The 21,444-nt window shown below is 36.8% G+C and overlaps 1 protein-coding gene across 2 annotated transcripts in view; it reads left to right on the top strand.

The window, feature by feature from the left end:
- The window catches only part of DNAJC1 (DnaJ heat shock protein family (Hsp40) member C1), a 183,608-nt gene that overhangs the window by 145,088 nt on the left and 17,076 nt on the right, over window positions 1–21,444 (top strand). For both annotated transcript variants that reach the window (XR_015139744.1, XM_086334535.1), the window contains one exon: window positions 3,817–3,936. Coding sequence is in view for 1 of the 2 variants with exons in the window: in XM_086334535.1 (XP_086190661.1) it covers window positions 3,817–3,936 (120 nt within the window). In the remaining variant the exon portion in view is untranslated. The remainder of the gene's footprint in view (window positions 1–3,816; window positions 3,937–21,444) is intronic.

Here is a 21,444-nt window from a genome sequence, read left to right on the forward strand (position 1 = left end):
AAGATAGCTATCATAGACGAGGAGACCTTCCTGGTCACGGTGGTGCTCCTCAAGGGTCACAACACTGTGGTAATACCTTAGAACAGGTTGCAAGCTTTTCTTCAAAGAAGAGTTTCTTTTCCTAAGAGTGAAAAGACATTTGTGAAGTGATTTGTTTTTAATTTTGTTGTTTGGTTTTTTAATATACTGTTTATCCACATATATAGTCAATTAACTGCTCAATTTTCCAATTTGGAAATCAAAATTTAATAGCTGAAAGCCAAATGCATATTCTAAAACACAGTGTCAGTACAGATTATAGAATTAGAAGGTAGCCGGCTACTGGATCATTAGATACACCATCTACATTATTAGATATATATCTGATATTTTTAACTGGTTGCTGCTATGTAAGGATATTATTTCTTAGGTAAATTCTGGGCATTTATGAGTTTAATTGAATATTAAAAACTGTTCATTCCAAAATTGTAAGGTCTGTAATTGCATAAATAAGGATCATTAATAAGTTATTTCAACAAATATTCATTAGTTTCACTACTATTTATTAAACAGAAATAGATTTTGTCATTAAAGTATGAAAAGGCGATAAGTACATTAAACATTTTTAATTGGGTCATAAGTTTTCAGTACCAAATAAATTTCATGGTAGTTTATAATTAACATTTTATAGTCTAACTCTGTGAGGGGAAAGGTGTGTGTGTGTCAGTCACTTAGTCACGTCCAGCTCTGCGATCCCATGGCTCTTCTGTCCGTGGAATTCTCCAGGCAAGAATCCTGGAGTGGGTAGCCTTTCCCTTCTCCAGGGGATCTTTTTGACCCAGGGATCAAACCCAGGTCTCCTGCGTTGCAGGCAGATTCTTTACCATCTGAGCTATAGGTAAGTCCCAAGGTGTATATAGGTTACTTTAAAAATATAGCGTGCTTTCCCTACATCCTCCAACTCCTATCCCCAAGAATACTACGGATTTTCAAAGGCACTAGATATTTGAAGATAGCTTGTTTTATGGCAAAAATCTATCCCAAAGGGGTAGAAAGAATACAACTGAAATGTTATATCAGTTCTTACTTTAGTAGATCTATTTTGGAGTCCATCACATAAAAATATTAAATATTTTGAAAACTTTTTTTTTTATCCAGTATGGAGATTTATTCCCAGAGCACAGCTTTTCTGATGCAAAACTGGAATGCTTGTGTAGTCACAACAGCTGTCCCCACACCATGTGGTATCTTCCACTACTTTGCTGTAGAGATGAATTTTTGGCCCAGTGTCTCAGTAGTATTGCACATACGTGGTTTTAAGTGGCAAGCAGTATTCTTCTGCATTCATTTGACTTTCACAGCTACAGTTGGCTCCAGATTAGAACAAGGAGAATACATTCACACTGTGGCCACCCTCACGGCGGCCGTGGTAGCTGGATCACAGTAGGCTCTGTTGCTTCTAAAGACACAGCCGACTATTACTGAGGAATTACAGTCAGCAAAGTGCTGTACGGCTGGAACAGAGAATAACGAACTGCTAAAAGGATTCTCTTCAAATATTTCAGATTATGGTCTAGTTATTACTGATCTGGTTTTTTAATATTAATAATAAAATGGCTGTGAAATAACAGTGAAACTAAAGGGAAAGATTTTCAAAGTAGTTGATGATTTTTAGGATATCTGTCTAAATATTTGATTTAAATTTTTCCCTTTCCAGAAAAAAGTGGCACAGTCCTTTAGACCCATTAACAAGGGATTAAAATTAGGTTAATTCTTAATGCCCATTGTTCATACATGCAACATATTTGGAAGGCCAATCTATTAAAAATATGTTATTTTAGTTTACTGTATGAAACAATGGCATATATTTTTAACATTTTAGACAATTTTATTTGCTCCAAGAATGTTTGTTACAATTAATACAGAAATAAGATGATTTACTGTGAAATTGCACTGATGGACGGTTTGAATACTGTATCTCTGTGCAGCATCAACTAGATGCTTTTTATGGTATGACTCTAGACTATTAAGCATATATAAAGTCTTCGGAATGCATGCATTTCTTTTTTTTTTTTTTTTGCATGCATTTCTGTTACCAATCGGTATAATTATTAAAGTTGCAGCTTTGTAGCAAAAATGATTGCCTAGAAAATCCAATTATGTCCCTCTAAATAATATCTGAATAATACTTTTCCCCTAAAGTAAAAACAAACAGTAAAAAAATAATTTTCAGTGTACATGCTTAAATGATCTGTTATGGAGAGTTAGATTTCTGATATTCATTAAATATCAAAGAAACTACGACCATACTCAGTGTAGGCCACCTTTTTTATAGAAGTGAATTTATGCATGTTTCATAAGGGTCGTACTGATGAATATGTTTGAGGCTTTCAGCTTTTAGTGGATACAAAATAGAATGATTGATAAAATCCTCCCTACTATTGGCTATTATTTACTGACTCTTAAGTGGCAGGTTGTATTTATGCCAATTTATCTGCTTCAGGGAACATTCTTGATAGCAGAACAAAGTGAATAAAAGTAGTTTGCTTTGCAAATGAATGCAAATAGGAGAGCCTTTCGGAAAGCCCTTTAACGGGGGCAGTGCACTTTGATTCTGAGTGAAGCTGCCATTTGGACATGGTGAAAAGAGCACGCTTGAACCATTGATTGGGGGAGACAGTAAGAAGTCAGGAAGGGCCCGTTAAGCTTGCAGTGAGGCGGGCGGATGTCAGTGTGGTTAGAGCGCAGTGGGAGAATGACAGGGAGGATTAGTGTCAGGGAGACGCTGTGCTGGGGCTGCGGAGATAGTCCCTGGGGTCACTCACCTCCGACTGTTGTTCTGTGCTGATGGTTCTGTAATGCAAACGGCCTGATGTATGCCTGTTCATTATCGGAAATGGTGATTAGAAAAGGTATTTGTCTCAAAGGTTTCCTTCCTTCCTTCTGTCTTTTTAATTAAAGGAAAATAAGGTGGCTTCCTCCATCTCTCTGCTGACTCCTAGAGTCTAGTATAACACCAGCATGGCTACTGCCTCTGGTAGGAACCAGTGCTGTAACATAAAATAATTGTAATGTCATTATTTGTTATTTGATGATGCTCTTTTGCTTTTCTCAGCTTTGGCTCTCACCAAGTGGTAATGCTCAATGAAATGCAGAGAATATGCACACTTTTATAATTTTGGCTTTTGCAAATAAGATGTTTATAATCTTTGAGGTATTTTCATATTCATTTAACCATTTGACCAACTTTTAAGAAGCTGTTTACCTTCTCAAAAAGGAAGTGTTGCTTTCTTTGCATGGATCGGATGGTTTAAGTCTTGGTTGCAGGCATTTCTGTTCTCAAATTTTATGAAATGCTAGCACTTGCTAAATTAAACTCCTTGACAACATGATTTTTAGACTTACTGTTACATAGAATGAACAAAAAATTCTGTCTGTCTCAGTTCTGATTTGGAATTAGTACATTTACTTGTTCACATTTTCATTTACATTAAAACGAAAAACTTCTTAAACTTCGAGAGCTTCTATAGGAACCTCACATGAGGTATCTGTGACACACAATGCCCTTCCAAACGACTGTCTTACCTTTTTTTTTTAATGTCTTTAAAAGCTTGGGTTCCCAATGCTGCTTCTTCATTATTTAGTATATACGGGAACATTCTAACGATGTTCATTCTAACATACATTCATAACGTTAAATATGCAACTCAGACCTTTCATTCAAACTATAGATACATTTTAACATTGTTATTTTTGCAGAAAGCATGGTGCTAATACGTAATTTCACAGGCTTATTAAATGTTTTAGCAAACATTGTTGTTCTTTAATGTTCTGCAGGCACCTGAATGGACAGAAGAGGACCTCAGCCAGCTGACAAGAAGTATGGTGAAGTTCCCAGGAGGGACCCCAGGTCGATGGGAAAAGATTGCCCACGAATTGGGTCGATCCGTGACAGATGTGAGTTCATTCAGATTTGCATTGTGTGGAGAGTGACAAACCAGAGAGAGCCACCTATGTAGAGGCAGACATGGACACATCCAACATTATTTTTGGAGAAAGGCTCCAATCCTTTTAGGACCTGGAAGTAAACCATTAATGAAATAGGCAAGAAGTAGATGTCAGCCGGTCCCCTGATCTACAATTAACAGCTGTGTGAGGAATTCTAGTGTTTGAAGACTTAAGCTTTTTGTGTTTAGAGTGACCCCTTTAGCTATGGGAAAAAATATTGGGTTGGCCCAAAAGTTCGTAAGATGTTATGGAAAAATCCAAATGAATATTTGGCTAATCCACTAGTTCTCTGATCAGAATTAGTTAGATTTCAGCTGGATCTTCTTAACATTGAAGTACACACTGCTATAAGTAGACTGGTGGTTTGCATTAGTTAAATGAGCAATATTCCAATTATGTTTTTATTTAAAGGATGATACCTACTATTCATTTTCACAAGTTGTTTAACAAAAAAATTTATATGCATGTAACTTTGTAATTATATATAAAATAATTATTTATATATACTGTAAATATAAATAATATATAATCCTATATAATTTAATCTATATGATTAGTCACACCTACCATTTAAAAAACCAAATGTTTATCTGGAAAGTTTTAGATTTAACACTGGAAATTTAGGGCAGAGAATCTTATAAAAGTACCCATTATAGCACCAGGTATGTACTATATATTCAGTAAATGTTTAATTTGAAATGGAGACATCTTTATTTTCATCAATATGATCCTTATTTTCATAAATGACTAAATATTCTTTACTAAATTTATTTACTTTAAATCCTATAGATCTAAAATATTGAAGGAGATTCTGAAATGAAAGATTCAGATTTCTCACGTTCAATTCTGTTACTATACTTTTGGGTCTTTGATAATGAACAATTTTAAAACCCTGCAAAATGATAAAACCCACCTGTTACATAAAAGTTACTTTTCACAGTAAACTTTTCCATTTTTTAATTCAGAAACAAAACATTCTTGTCATTTTTTATTTGGACAGGAGCTGCTTTGAGAATTTCAAATTGTATATTAATGTATTTACTACCATATAGTAGGTCTTTTTAAAATCACATTTAAAAGACTTAAAATTTTTCGTGAGATGTTTTAATTATTTTAAGAGTTAAAGTCTGATCATGTGCTAAGTCAGCCCTTACTTTTACCTTTATAACTTTGGGGGATTTTTTGTTGTTTGTTTTTTTTGCTTTTTCAAGATAAGACCAGTTATCTTAAGTGACTAAGAATGTTAGGGTATATGCATTTTATTATCTTGTTGTAAGGTTGTTTGTAAAGATAAGTTAATAATGCCTTTGCCTTATCAGTAATCTGACCAGATTAAAGATGTTCCATGGTTACTAATGTTTTAAGTACTATGGTCTTCTCTATAACTACTGTTATTAATAACTGCTAAAATACTTTTAGAGTTATAAAACAGGCATTGGTTTAAAAGGGCCCCAAACCTTACAGTTCAATTGGCTGGTAAGTGTCTCCTTTGAAGAGAGGACTGCCTTTAACTTTTAATAGTGCCCAATTGCAGATAAAAAGTAGAGCAGTATTTTAAGTATTGTCATTAAAATCTTAGCCTTTATTCTCAAGAGGAGAGAGATGAAAGTTTAAACATTAATATTGTTGTTGCTTAGTCACTATGTCATGTCCAACTTTTTTGAGACACCCCAGACACTATGCCTGCCAGGCTTCTTTGTCCATGGAATTTTTTAAGCAAGAATACTGGAGTGGGTTGCCATTTCCTTCTTCCGGGAGATGCTAATATACACGTAACCAACAGAGCCTTGGGATGGCTATTTAGTATCATAGACCTAGAAAATTGAGGTAATTGTAAAGAGCAGCCTTGGTGTAGATAAAGACATCTTTTCACACTTTTGCAAATTCATCCCATAATTTTTTTTCTTTTAGACTTACCCAAGGGAGAATGATTCCATGACTATTAATAGATATTTTTTACTTTTATCATGGAAGTAGCAAACATGACTGAGATTTTTTTCCCCTAAGTATTTAGTTGTATTTTCATAATACCAGAAGTATCTTGGAAATAAATACTTAATAAGCCTAAACTTTTGGGGCACTGAAAGTGCCATGGTAACTTTTCTCTTAGTATACTCATATATAGACTCACATTGTATTTTCATTCTGTGAGCATCATCTCCATAGCTGGATTGAACGTTTCATTTCAGTAACACACACACAAACTGTAAGCCACTCTGTCTCTAAAAGAGAAGTGTCTGAAGACAAAACTTATGTAGTGGAGCAGCGAGTTATACTGGAGCAGCTGAAATGGGTCTGGCTAATATAGTTCTTTATTTTTTTATTTTTTAAATTTACAATATTGTATTGGTTTTGCCGTATATCAAAATGAATCCACCACAGGTATACATGTGTTCCCCATCCTGAACCCTCCTCCCTCCCCATACCATCCCTCTGGGTCGTCCCAGTGCACCAGCCCCAAGCATCCAGTATCGTGCATCGAACCTGGACTGGTGACTCATTTCATATATGATATTATACATGTTTCCATGCCATTCTCCCAAATCATCCCACCCTGTCCCTCTCCGACACAGTCCAAAAGACTGTTCTATACATCAGTGTCTCTTTTCCTGTCTTGTATACAGGGTTATTGTTACCATCTTTCTAAATTCCATATATATGCGTTAGTATACTGTATTGGTGTTTTTCTTTCTGGCTTACTTCACTCTGTATAATAGGCTCCAGTTTCATCCACCTCATTAGAACTGATTCAAATGTATTCTTTTCAATGGCTGAGTAATACTCCATTGTGTATATGTACCACAGCTTGCTTATCCATTCATCTGCTGATGGACATCTAGGTTGCTTCCATGTCCTGGCTATTATAAACAGTGCTGCGATGAACATTGGGGTACACGTGTCTCTTTCCCTTCTGGTTTCCTCAGTGTGTATGCCCAGCAGTGGGATTGCTGGATCATAAGGCAGTTCTATTTCCAGTTTTTTAAGGAATCTCCACACTGTTCTCCATAGTGGCTGTACTAGTCTGCATTCCCACCAACAGTGTAAGAGGCACAGAACAAAGGACTGAACAGTAATACAGTTCTTTAGTAGAATGTTAAGTGAAAGCTAACCACCCTTTAGAAGATCACTTATTTTGCCTTATGGTGTTAATTAGATTTGTTTTCCTTAAGTATTCGACTGTTGAAAAGAAACTAAGTTCAGTTTGCTATCACTGGAGCCTCTGCATACTGACCGGATCACCTGTACCAATTCTCTTCAGCGCTGCACATCTGTTCTTTGACCTGTTTTCTTGCTAAATGTGTAGCTTCAGGCAGAGCTCTTTCCTTCAAGAATAATTGACCTTTTTTAGGGATGGGTTAGAGTGTACCCATGGTGGAATGTATATGTTCTTTATTTGGGTTGACAGATTACAATGAAAAACTCATTTTGCTCCTCAAGGAGTTTTCAGTATTGTCATAATTACGAGTTAAATTGCTAGGTTCTAATCTGGATAAATACAAGGAATGTTACTAGCTTTATTTTTAAAAAATACAAAATATTTTAACTCAAATATACCTAAACTATAAGACTTAACCTTATTACAGATGAACTATTTTAAATATTAATATATGCCTTTCAGCAAGTAATTGTGGTAACCAAAAGGACACTCAAACTGTAAAAACAACAGAGGAAACAAAAAACTGGCATAAAATCCATTTTAATGTGATGATTAGCTGCAGGCTTTTTAAATTAAGGTCAGGGAGCTTCAGATTTCTTGCTTGTGAAGTAGTATCCTTTTCTCTTGCCTGAAAAGGATGTAAACTGATTCTGCTTCTCTCCAGAATCATAATCTCTTGCATTCTGGTTGTGATAACAGACTGATTGGAGATTTTCTGCCTGCTTGGAAAAGGCCCAGGTAGGCAACAAAACAAAAGATAGGTAGATATGTTTAAACAGACTTTAGTAATTAGCTTAGTGCCAATATGAGAAGTGTGTAGTTAGATAACTCTCCCATATGCAGGTGAAAAAGAGTATAATAAAATTCCCGATTTTATTCTCTATAGCCACAACTAGAGAGGAGATACTTGTTGGGGGAACTTACATTTTTTGAAACAACTGTCATAATAACAGATAAGTGACATTCAATAGAAAAATAAGACTTATCAGTGAACTAAGTATATTGTGTGTGTATATATATAATGCTGAAAGGCATATATTAACATTTAAAATATTTAACATATTTCATCCAAAGTAGGTGTTTCAGTTTAGATGTATCTTAGTTAAAATATACTTTGCATTAATTTTTTAACAAATTAAAAATTTAACAAATAACTTTCTATGTATTTATCCAGAGTAGAATTTAGTAATTTAACTCATACTTTGGCAAACATGTTATTGTTGTTACTTTTAGAGTCAAACTACTACTACAGAAGTTGTAAAGGTCCTCATAGTCTCATAAACACAACATTTTTTGTTTCTCATCATTGTTCACATAAAGTATGTGAAAAGTTCTCCTGACAACCAGCCTTGTCTATGTTCCTCTTCCTCCCTCCCTCACCCTTTCAACCCTTAAAGATATTAAATTTTAGAAAGGAATGGGTCCATTATTCCATTCTTCTTGCTAGATGAGTCACTAGCTAATCTAATAAATTTTCAATCTGATAGTAATAGATAATAATGTGTTACCAAATCTTTCTCTCACACACATCTGTTGTATGTCATTCCAGACTTCAGTCTTCTTCTACAGGCATACAATTACATAATTTTAACAGTATTAGTTTGTATTCTGCCCTTTTCACTTTGCTGTGAAACACAGGCTTAGACTTCTTCCATGGCAACAAAGATCCACATCATTGTTCTAAACACCTACACACTCCCATGTTGTCTCACTATAATTAAGGAGCACCCAACTGATTGTCACTTAAGTGACACTTTTTTTGCAATTTTATTGGGATTTTTTTTTTAATTCATTCATCTTTCCATTTATGTATTTCCTTAGCTTGTATGCCTAGGAATAGAGCTGCCTGATTCAAGAATATGGATGTTTTTAGAACCTTTGGTGACTCTAAAATTGGCCTCCAGAGAGCCTGTAACAATATACAATGTCCCTGGTGGTGTGAGAGAGGACAGTTTCTCATAGTCTCTAAACAAATTTTTTTGTTTTTCATCATTGCTCATCAAATAAGTGAAAAGTGCTAGTACACCGATTTCTGTAACTTACCTCCTCATTGGCCTCATTTTGAATACAGTTTGTGTTAATTCATTACAATTTAAGGATAATCTTACCTTCTGCAGATGCTTTGCCATTTTATCTTTTGTTATCTTTGAATATATTAGCTAACAATTCCAAAGAAATATTATATTGCAAATAATAGTGATTAGACTTTTTGCTCAACATTTTAATAAGAAAACCCAATGTCTGATCAATTCTAGTATCAGTCTGATATGAGAAATACATTATTATGCTAGGGAAATTTTCTTCAATTCTTATACTTCTGATTTTATTACAGTTGTATTCAGGAATAGAAGTGAAATTAAAAAAAATTTTAACATCCCTTGACATGATCATATAACTTTTCTCATATGACCTAATAAGGATGAATATATTACCAAGGTCCCCCTTTGTATTTCCAAGATACACTTTACTTGATCATATGTTATTTTAATAAACTGGATTTGATTTGTTATGTAGGATTCTTATATTTATGTATCACAGTAAAAGTATTACAGAATTCTTAGTGTTTTGTTAATTGGATATCTTTAAGTAGGGTTATACCTGCCTTCTAACATCTAAAAAGTCGAGAGAAACAAAAGTGTGCTGTGAACAAAAGGAGAACAAAAATAAGTATCCAAATAAATGAAGTACAATGGTTAAAGCTGTACAGGAAAATCCCCTTGAGAGCAGAATAAAAAGACAAATAATTTTAAAACACTATAGAAAAGAGAAGAAATACAGGGAATCAGTCCAAAAGCTAGTTCCAGTGAGAGAGACACGGAAAACAGACACGAGGGCATTATTCAATAAGAGAGACAAGTTCTCCAGGATGAAGAAACGAACACACACCTGAGACCAACTTGTGAGCGCCTTCTAAAGTGGGGTGGAGTACCTGGAAAAGATCCTGGGGAGCATCATGAACAGAGACCACCAAAGAAGACCTTTAAAGCTTCTCAGGAGAAAAACTCCAAAGTAAGGCATTTCAGACTGACAGCCGAGCACTTAGCACAGGATTCCGAGACAAGTGACCGGTGGCCTCACCCCTCAAGGGAAATGGTCCTGAATCTAGAACAGAGCAGTTCTGATGGTAAATACATAGGGGTAGGACTCTGCCCATTCTAGAAAGTTTCCTGAGACGGCACTCCAGGAAATGAGGGATAAATCAATACAGAGGAAGACACGGAACGCTCGAAAAAGTGGACCAAGCCCAGTGAATAGAAATCCCAAGACCCTACGGTGATAACGGCTAGTGAAGAGTCCAGGAAGTGCATGCTGGATCCAGAGAACAAAAGACTGTGTGAGAGAAGCTGCAGAAATTCATGTGTGTGAGCAAAGACCAACTAGAAACTCCACAAACAGAAAACCACAGTCCAGATTTAAGTTCAGCCATATCTCGGACTCAATTTCAGGCCACCAGATTAAAGCAAATACCACAGTAAAGTGACCCATACAAATTTTCTGGTTTTCCAATGCATGTAAAAGTTATGTTTACATTATATTGTTGTCTGTTAACTGTGCAATAGTAGTATATCCAAAAAATGCACATACCTTAACTAAAAATTATTGCTAAAAAATGCAAACTGTCATCTGAGCCTTCAATGAGTCATAATCTTTTCTGCAGTAGTAACATCAAAGATCACCATAACAAATATAATAATGAAATTGTTTGAAATATTGTGAAAATTACCAAAATGTAATTGGCACAGAGACACAAAATGAGCAGATGCTACTGGGAAAAGGGTACCCGTAAACTTTCTTGGGTGGAGTGAGTAGCCACAAGCCTTCAACTTAAAAAACCAGTCTGCCTGTGTACTAACAAATGGAATGATAGAAACAGCAGAAGAACCTGATAGTGATAATATTCTCTAATAATTATCACTATTTTAATAATTATTATATTATTACTAATAATTTTAGTGACACAAGAAACATGATCACAGTGCAGTACTTGTTTTTATAGTGAGTATTGTTTACCAGATTGCAGTTATATGAGATCTTACATATTCTATAAATGGTTTTTCAATTTTTTAAATCAGTTGTGGAAGATGATCACAAGTTGTCCATCAAATATATCCTCTCCTTGTCTAGTAATAGAGAAGGCAGGCCCATATTTGTCCAGAAACACTGCACTTCCCAGCGCTCTAAGCTCCACAGTGGCTCAGTCACCAACTTCTTCTCAGAGGAACGTGAGTGAAGTAACACACAGCTCCCTGTGTTCCTGGGAGCTCTTCCGCCCTTTCCCTTCCAGGGCTGGACCAGCAATAGTCGCAACCATGCACATAGGGATAGTTGCCCTAAAGAACGGCAGAGAAGCATGACGGAAAGAAACTGAACATATGGAGTAAAAGAGAAACTGTAGATAGTGACAAGGTCTATGAAGAAAAAGCAGAGTAAGAGGTTCCAGTGAAATTCTGAGGAAAGTCCTCTCTCAGGTAATATTTGAGTAGAGACACAAAGCAACTGAGGGAGTGAGGTTGTGTGAGAAAGAGCGCTCCAGGTGGAAGAAACAGTGCTTGCAAAGGCCCCGAGGCAGGAGCATGCTTGGAGCGTGCAGAGCACAGCAAAGGAGGGCGATGTGGCTGAGCAGGAGGGGATTAGAGAAGAGGAGGCCAAAAGGTAGTGGAGGACCATGCAGGACCTCACTGGTCAAGGTAAAGATTTTGAATTTTACTCTGAGACAGGAAAGGTTTGAGCAAAAGAGTACAAGATCTAAAACGTCATTCTGACTTCTTTGTGGAGAAGATGCTGTGGCGGGGCAACTATGGGAGCAGGAAGGTAGGCCAAGCAAGAGGCTATTTCAGTTGTCCTCACAAGAGACAGTGGTAGTTTGGACCAGGGCTTATTGGTAGAGGTGGGAAATACAGGTTGAATAAGCATGTTAGTTGGGTATGTCTACTTGTAACCAGTACTATGAACATACTGATGGCCAATAGGCACATGAAAAGATGCTCAGTATCACTATTAGAGAAATGCAAATCAGAACTACAATGAAGTATCACCTCACACCAGTCAAAACAGCCATCATTAAAAAGCCTACAAATAATTCTGGAGAGGATGTGAAGAAGAGGGACTCCTCTTGCACTGTTTGTTGGTGGGAATGTAAATTTATACAGCCACTATGGAGAACAGTATCAATTCAGTTGCTCAATCATGTCCAACTCTTTGCCACCCCATGGACTGCAGCACACGAGGCTTCCCTCTCCATCACCAGCTCCCGGAGCTTACTCAAACTCATGTCCATCAAGTCGGTGATGCCATCCAACCATCTCATCCTCTGTCATCCCCTTCTCCTCCTGCCTTCAGTCTTTCCCAGCATCAGGGTCTTTTCAGATGAGTCAGTTCTTTGCATTAGGTGGCCAAAATATTGGAGTTTCAGCTTCAGCCTCAGTCCTTCCAATGAATATTCAGGACTGATTTCCTTTAGGATGGACTGGTTTGATCTCCTTGCAATCCAAGGGACTCTTAAGAGTCTTCTCCAACACCACAGTTCAAAAGCATCAATTCTTTGGTGCTCAGCTTTCTTTATAGTCCAACTTTCACAACCATACATGACTACTGGAAAAACCACAGCTTTGACTAGACAGACCTTTGTTGGCAAAGTAATGTCTCTGCTTTTTAATATGCTATCTAGGTTGTCATAGCTTTTCTTCCAAGGATCAAGCGTCTTTTAATTTCATGGCTGCAGTCACCATCTGCAGTGATTTTGCAGCCCAAGAAAATAAAGTCTGTCACTGTTTCCATTGTTTCACCATCTATTTGCCATGAAGTCATGGGGCCAGATGCCATGATCTTAGTTTTCTGAATGTTGAGTTTTAAGCCTACTTTTTCACTCTCCTCTTTCACTTTCATCAAGAGGCTCTAGTTCTTCGCGAGACAAACAACTTCTTTGAGAACAGTATGGCAGTTCCTTAAAAAGCTAAAAACAGGACTGCCATATGACCCTGCAGCCCCACTCCTGGCCATATACCCAGAACAGACAAAAACTGTAGTTCAAAAAGATACATGCATCAGTGTTCATAGCACTATTTACATGCATCCCGATGTTCACAGCAGCACTGTTTAGTTTTTAAAAATAATGTTTATTGTTTTAAGATAATTTCTAGGGTGATGTCTTATTCAGTGATAGGTAGCTGGTAAAAGAAATAAAGCACTGTAACTCACCTGAAGGTGATACTTTACCCATGCTATCTCATGGTGAAAACTGCCACTGTATAGCAGCTCTGCTTATAACAGCCAAGACACAGAAGCAATCAATCTAAGTGTCCACTGACACATGAATAAAGATGTGTATGTGTACACAAACGGACTATTACTCAGCCATAAAAAAGAATGACAATGCCATTTGCAAAAACATAGGTGAACCTAGACATTAGCATATTAAGTGAAGTCAGACAAATATGATATCACTTATATGTGGAATCTTAAAAAATTGTATAAATGAACTTACTTACAATACAAATAGACTCCTAGACATAGATAACAAACACATGGTTACCAAAGGGAATAATAGTGAGGGAGGGGGATAAATTAGGAACTTCGGATTAACAAACACACTATTATCTATAAAATAAACAAAGACCTACTGGATAGCACAGGAAACTATATTTAATATCTTGTAATAACCTATAATGGAAAGGAATCTGAAAAATATATATTTATAACTGGGTCACTTTGCTGTACACCCAAAACCAACACAACATTGTAAACGTACTATAATTCAGTTTTTTTAATAGCTCAGAAAAAAAATTTTTTTAAAGAACTGGACAAAAATGCATGCCTCTTGAGTGTAGGGTACATGGTTTTTCATAAGAAGCCCTTGTTGTAAACTGCTCTTTTTAGAGTTACGTATATATATTACCTTCATTTTAAAAACACTTAGAAATTTAAAGTCGAAACATTTTACTTTTAGTATCTTTCCATGTCAATATATACATAGGTCTACCTCCTTAATTTTTATTATAAAAGCTTTATTGATTTACAGAAATAGAAAAACAGTCCTAAAATTTGTATGGAACCACAGTAGATCCCAAGTAGCCAAAACAATGTTGAGAGAGAACAAAGTTTGGAGACATCGCATGTCCTGTTTTCAAAATGTTATAAAGCTACAGTAATCAAAAGAGTAAGGTACTGGCAGTGGCTCTCTAGGTCAGGAAGGCAGGGGGAACCTTCAGCCTCTACTGAAAAACACTTGCCAGACCATCCCCTCAACAAGGACAGCTTTACTAGAGGATTTCTAGAGCCATCTATTAATATGCTTGCTGTCTGTATTTCCCTGTCACAGGGCCTTGAGGGCTGATTTGATTGTTCTAGCAAAGGAATAACTCCTTACCGACCCCTGTCCTCCTTTCATTTGGTCCTTCTTTCATCTGGGTCTTCCTCCACAGAGGACACAGCTTAAGGTCGGGCAAACAGAATGATGAAGGGAGATGAACAAGGTATTTACCCAGCCTGCGTACACTTCAGCAGGGTGACAGGTATCACCCACAGGTCTCTCTGACACACTGGGGAAATCAAAGTACAAAGGGCTTGAATCTAGTAAATTCACCTAGTTGGTGATTGGCTGTAACTCAGGTACAGCAGTGCAGAACTGGCCTTCTTGAGAGGTGAGGCCAAACTCCTACACTGTCAATGCACAAGCCTGTTTTTGATCGCTCTTTTCCTTACTTTAGCCAACACTGATATTGAAGTAAAAAACTTTTAAAGCAGTGAACAATGATTTTCTTTCTTATAGGCAATAGTCCTAGTTAATTTGAAATCTGTCGAACAAGTATGCAAGAAGTAACCACACTGGAAGCTCCTTGAGGTGGATAACACTAGATCTTTTGTATCAGGAGTCCCCAGTCTCCTGGATCTCAAGCCTGATAATCTGAGGGGAAGCTGATGTAACAGTAATAGAAATAAAGCGTGCAATAAATGTAATGCACTTAAACCATCCCAAAACCATCCCCCCAACCCATCCACAGAAATATTGCCTTCCACAAAACCTATCCCTGGTGTCAAAAAGCTTGGGGACCACTACTGTATGTACACCACTGTTCTCAGTACAGAGACAGGCCAAGTCAACACTTAAGAAATCTTTGGTGATTCAACTGAAATGAAAGCTATTTCATTAAGAACATCACACCTAGGGAATTCCCTGTTGGTCCAGTGGTTAGAACTCTGCACTCTCACTGCAGAGGGCCCAAGTTCAGTCCCTGGTTCGGGAACTAAGATTCCACAAGCCACATGGTGTGGCCAAAAAGTAAATAAATAATGTCATATCTAGTAAATCACAAAATATTTGCTCTAAAAAGAAATCATTAGTGCACGCTTTTGTTTTATGGGTAAAGAAGTGGGAAGAGAACAAAATTTAAAAGAAAACCTGGCTTTGGTGTCCTACCACCACCATTTATGGGCTGTGTGATTCTGTAGGTCCCCATATCACTCTGAGATTCAGTTTCCTTGTCTATCATCTGAATTTCAGTGGGCAGCTAGAGGGTGACCTATGAGAGCATTATGAAAATACTTTGTTATTATGAACCATTACACAATTGTAAATCTCGATAATAATTACATCACAGGCCACAAAGCTAGTTAACAGCAACCTGGGACTAGAACCCAGATTGTCTGACTCTTATTTAAGTTACACCATCATCTTGGTTTAGCAAAGACTTTTTTTTTAACCCTGTATGTAGGCCGCACTATTTGTTTGTTGTGCCTAGATCAGGTATTCTCTTCAAAGTGAAATATTTGGGTTTTCTGAGGTGACAGACAAATTTGAGAGCCAAGTATTTCATGTCCCAAGATACTGGCCAATCCATGGGGCTATAATTCCACAGAGCTCTAGAAGTGGTTGCTTTCCTTTGACTACTTGAACCACAGAAATAGTCAGCATCTCATTAAGCTCTCACTGAACACTGTTCCTCTTCCTTGGTGATTCATTCAAGCAAAGCATACTTGCAGACTACGTGAAACATTTTCTGCATAGACTCCCATTTACCATTCTTTTGTTTTTCCCTGGATCTTATTTAGTGTCCTCTATTACTACTGTACTGAGTTTGTAATTTCTACTCACTCATCAGAACCTTATATCTTACCAAAAGGACAGATCCACTTTCAAGTCTAGATCCAATTTACTAGTTACAATGACATCCACTTTGAATACCATGGATGTTTTATTCATGAAGGGAACTGGTTTTTCACAGTATAATCTATGGTCTGGTGATAGCATCATACTTTATGGTGGGGATTTATTTTATTATCGTGAATTTTTTGTTTAACTCTGTCTTATGTATAGCTCAGAGATACAGCAAGTCAATAGACGGTGAGTGACCCTTAGGCAGATGCTAGTAAGTGTTAATGCAATTTAAAACTGCTTCCTTGTGCTAAAAATCTCATTTAAAAAAAGAGGAAAGTGGATGAACAGATGTTGGGTTGTTACAATATCTTGCTGGTAAGACTAAAAATATTTGCAAAACTACACTCCTGTCTGTTGACATTAGTATATTCTCTCAGTAAATGGGCCATCTACATTACTTATAGAGGTAATCCGGAAGTTAATGGAAGGCCCTCTTTGTTAATGATTAAGATGAACACTATTATTGTTTCTTGTATTTTCTATCCAGACAGAGAATCCAGAGAAAATTTTAAAGACACTGGAGAAATAATAAGAATGAACAGCACTGCTTTCTACCAGTTGGAAACATTTTTCAGGTGGTTTATTTTATGTTCAGGTAACAGAGTGCCCCTTTCATTTGAAATCACAATAGTTCCTGATTATAATGAGTGATAGATTCAGCAGAAAGTTGGCCAAAATTAAATACAACCGAATGAAAATACAGTTGATCCTTGAACAGCATGACAGACATACCGATGCCCCACACAGTTGAAAATCCGCATATAACTTTACAGTCAGCCCTCTGTATCCACAGTTCTGCCTCCTCAGATTCAACCAACTGTGAACTGTATAGTACTTTAGTACATTTTATTGGAAAAAGCCACTTATAAGTGGTTCAGACCTGTGCAGTTCAACTCAGTGTTTACTTGAGGGCCAACTGGAATGAACCTCACAGTTACATAATTTTTATTGTTAGAATACTTAAAATGTCACTAAGTCAGCCAGAATTTGAAAAATATAACTTGAGGTTATCACTAATAGCCAATATTTATTTTCTAAGTTATCTGAGGATGCCAGAAATATGAGTAATATACTTGATATAGCTCAGAAAATTGGAAAATTCTTCTGCATATTGAGTAGAAATGTGCCACCATGTAACTGTTCACCGACTCTAACTGCACCCTATGAATATAATTTTCATTTTGTTAATTTAATTTTCTGTTACTTTCATCAGTATTTTCACTGGAAGGAGTGAAACCTATTTTAGGTATTTTTCATTCACTCCAGCTTAAACCCACATATCCCAGAATTGATTATAAAGCCCCTGTTTCATAAGACATTTAAAGATAACTTTAGGTGTAACTACATGAAGAAACAGGATTATAAAGTATTTTCTGCTTGGAATCAGAACATGGTGAAGCACATTTACCTACAATTCTACAGTCCAGGTAACTTAATTCACACGTGGACAGTGTTATCCAAAAGCCCACCTAAGCCAATAGCCCACAATATTATTTTTTCTCATACTGAGGAAGAAGAGAAGCCTTGTCTGTATGCACCTGTGTAGGAATATAGGTCTTCTCCCAAAAGGAAGCTAGAAAAAAGCCACAAATCTACATTAAGACAGACAGAGACCATATCTAATATCATTGTATATGATATAAAAGCAGAATGAGTAACTGGAAAATGCATTCTAGAATATGCTAGTGAAGTAATACTAAACACTCAGACTAAACTGGCACTCATGTTTTCAAAGTCGTCTAGATCTATCAGAGAAATGGATTTAGTGAAAACCAAGTCACTTCCAATGTCATCTCTATTTTCAGATGACATGATATTACATATAGAAAACCCTAAAGATGCCACCTAAAAACTGTTAAGAATAAACTATTTCAGTAAGATCATAGGCAACAAAATGACTATGCAAAAATCAGTTGTAACTCTGTACACCCACCAACAGACTATCAAAAATAGCAATTAACAATTCCATATACAATAGCATCAAAAAGAATAAAGTGCTAGTTGTAAATTTAACCAAGAAGATGAAAGATCTATACAGTGAAAACTATAAGACATTGATGGAAGAAACTGAAGGAGACAGATAAATGGAAAGATGTTTAGTATTCATGATTGCATGCTAAGTTGCTTCAGTTGTATCTGACTCCTTGTGACCTATAGACTGTAGCCCGCCAGGTTCCTCTGTGCATGAGATTCTCCAGGTAAAAACACTGGAGTGGACTGCTGTGCCCTCCTCCAGAGATCTTCCTAACCCAAGGATCAAACCCGTGCCTCTTACATCTCCTGACTTTACCACTAGCACCACCTGGGAAGCCCATGTTCATGACTGGAAGAATTTAATACTGTTAAAATGTCCATGCCACTTAAAGTGATCTACAGAGCCAATATAAAACCTTTCAAAATGCTAATGGCATTTTTCACTGAAATAGAAAAAATAGTCTGAAAATCCCAGATAGCCAAAGTAATCTTGGAAAAAGAAAAAAAAAAAAAAAGCTGAAGGGATCACATTTTTGAGTTCGACTTATATTGCAAAGTGATGATAATCAGAACAGTATGGCACTGGCATTAAAAAATAATAGGCCAGAAATAAACCCATTGGTTTACTAATTAGAACAAAAAGTTTTACCATTAGTATGGAAACATGAAAGATCCCTAATAACCAAAGCTATCTGGAGAAAGGAAAACAGAGCTGGAGGAATCAGGCTCCCTGACTTCAGACTATACTATAAGCTACAGGAATCAAGAGTATGGGACCGGCACAAAGACAGAAATATACATCAGTGGTACAGGATAGACAGCACAGAGATGAACCCACCTACCCTAACCCTGTGCCTATGGTGACCTAATCTATGAAAAGGAGGCAAGAATATACAAAGGAGAAAAGATAAATCTCTTCAATAGGTGGTGCTGGGGAAACTGGACAGCTACATTTGAAAGAATGAAATTAGAACTCTCCCTAACACCATACATAAAAGTAAACTCAAGATGGATTAAAGACCTAAATGTAAGACCAGACACTATATAAAACTCTTAGAGGAACACACAGGAAAAACACTGAGATAAACCACAGCAAGATCTTTTTGTGACCTATATCCTAGAGTAATGAAAATAAACAAATGGGACCTAATTAAACTAAAAAGCTTCTGCACAGCAAAGGAAACCGTAAGATGAAAAGACAACCCTCAGAATGGGAGAAAATATTTACAAATGAAGCAACTAACAAAGGATTAAGCTTCAAAATATACAAACAGCTCATGAAGCTCAATATTAAAACAGCCTAATCAAAAAAATGGGCAAAAAACCTAAATAGACATTTGCTAATAAAAAAAAAAAAAATACACAGATGGCCAAGAGGCACATGAAAAGATGCTCTACATCACTAATTGTCAGAGCAGTGCAAATCAGAACAATAATGACATATCATCTCATACTATTCAGAATGGCCCTCATCGACAAATCTACAAGTCAATGCTGGGGGTGGGGGTGGTGTGAAGAAAAGGGAACCCTCTGGCACTGTTGGTGGGAATGTAAATAGACGCAGCCACTATGAAGAACAATATGGAGGCACCTTTAAAAGACCTAATATAGAACTACCATATGACCCAGCCATCCCACTGCTGGGCATAGACCCTGAGAAAACCGTAATTCAAAAACACACATGTACCACAACATTCACTGCAGCGCTATTTACAATATCCAGGGGATGGAAGCAGCCTAAATGTCCATCAACAGATAAAGCTATAAAGACGTGGTACATACATGTAACGGAATGTTACTCAGCCATAAAAAAGGAATGAAATTGGGTCATTTATAGAGATGTGGACGGAGAAGCCTGGTGGGCTGCTGTCTGTGGGATCGCACAGAGTCGGACACGACTGAAGCAACTTAGCAGCAGCAGCACAGAGATGTGGATGGCTCCAGAGTCTCTTATATAGAGTGAAGCCGGTCAGAAAAACAAATATCGTATAATAACACATATATGTGGAATCCAGAAAAATGGTACAGATGAACCTATTTGCAGGGCAGAAATAGAGACACAGACAGAGAGAACAAGCACGTGGACACAGTGGGGGAAAGAAAGGGTGGGACAGATTGGGAGATTAGGATTTTACACATATATACTGCCATATGTAACAGCCAGCCAGTGGGAAGCTACTGTGTGTGTATAGCACAGGGAGCTCAGGTCAGTGCTTTGTAATTACCTAGATGGCTGGGATGGTGGGCAGTGGGGGAGAGCGAGGTCCAGGGAGGAGGGATATATGTAATACAGCTGATTCAGTTTGTTGTACAGCAGAAAGACAACAGTGTAAAGCACTTATACTCCAATAAAAAAATTTCTTAAAAGAAAGAAACCCACTGGTTTATTTTTATTAATATGGGTAACTAATTTTTGACAAAGCCAAGAATATACAATGAGAAAAGGATAGTCTGTTTAATAAATAGTGTTGGGAAACTGGACAGTCACATGTAAAGGATGAAACCAGGCTTCTGTCTTACACCATACACAAAACTAACTCAAGACAGAATAGACTTGAACATGAGACCCAAAACCATAAAACTAGAAGAAAATGTAGGGAATAAGCCCCTTGACATTAGTCTTTGTGTTGATTTTTTGGATTTGACAACAAAAGCAAAGGTAACAAAACCAAAAATAAAAACAAGTGAGACTACATAAAACGAAAAAGCTTCTATTCAGGAAACCATCAACAAAATAAAAATGAAACCTATGGGAGAAAATACCTGCAAACCAGGTATTATTATCCAATAAGGGAGTAACATCAAAATATACAAGGATCTCATAGAAATACAAACCAAAAACCCCAAATAATTCATTTTTAAAATAGGCAAAAGTCCTCAATAGACACTTTTTCCAAAGAGGACCTATCAGTGGCTAACAAGAATATGAAAAGTGTGCAACATCATTAATCATCAAGGCGATGCAGATCAAAAATATAGTGAGGATCACCTCAAAACCTGTTAGGGTGTCTATTACGGAAAAAATGAGAGAACATGCTGGTGAGGATGTGGAGAAAAGAAAATTCTTGTAGACTTTGGGTGAGAATGTAAACTTGTACAGCCACTATGGAAAACTGTATGAAGGTTCCTCAAGAAATTACAAACAGAACTACCATATGATCCAGCAATCCCA

This window comes from Bos grunniens, chromosome 13 (genome assembly GCF_055505025.1).
Source record: "Bos grunniens cultivar Pamir isolate PY7600 chromosome 13, Bosgru_T2T1.0, whole genome shotgun sequence".
Classification (NCBI taxonomy): Eukaryota; Metazoa; Chordata; class Mammalia; order Artiodactyla; family Bovidae; genus Bos; species Bos grunniens.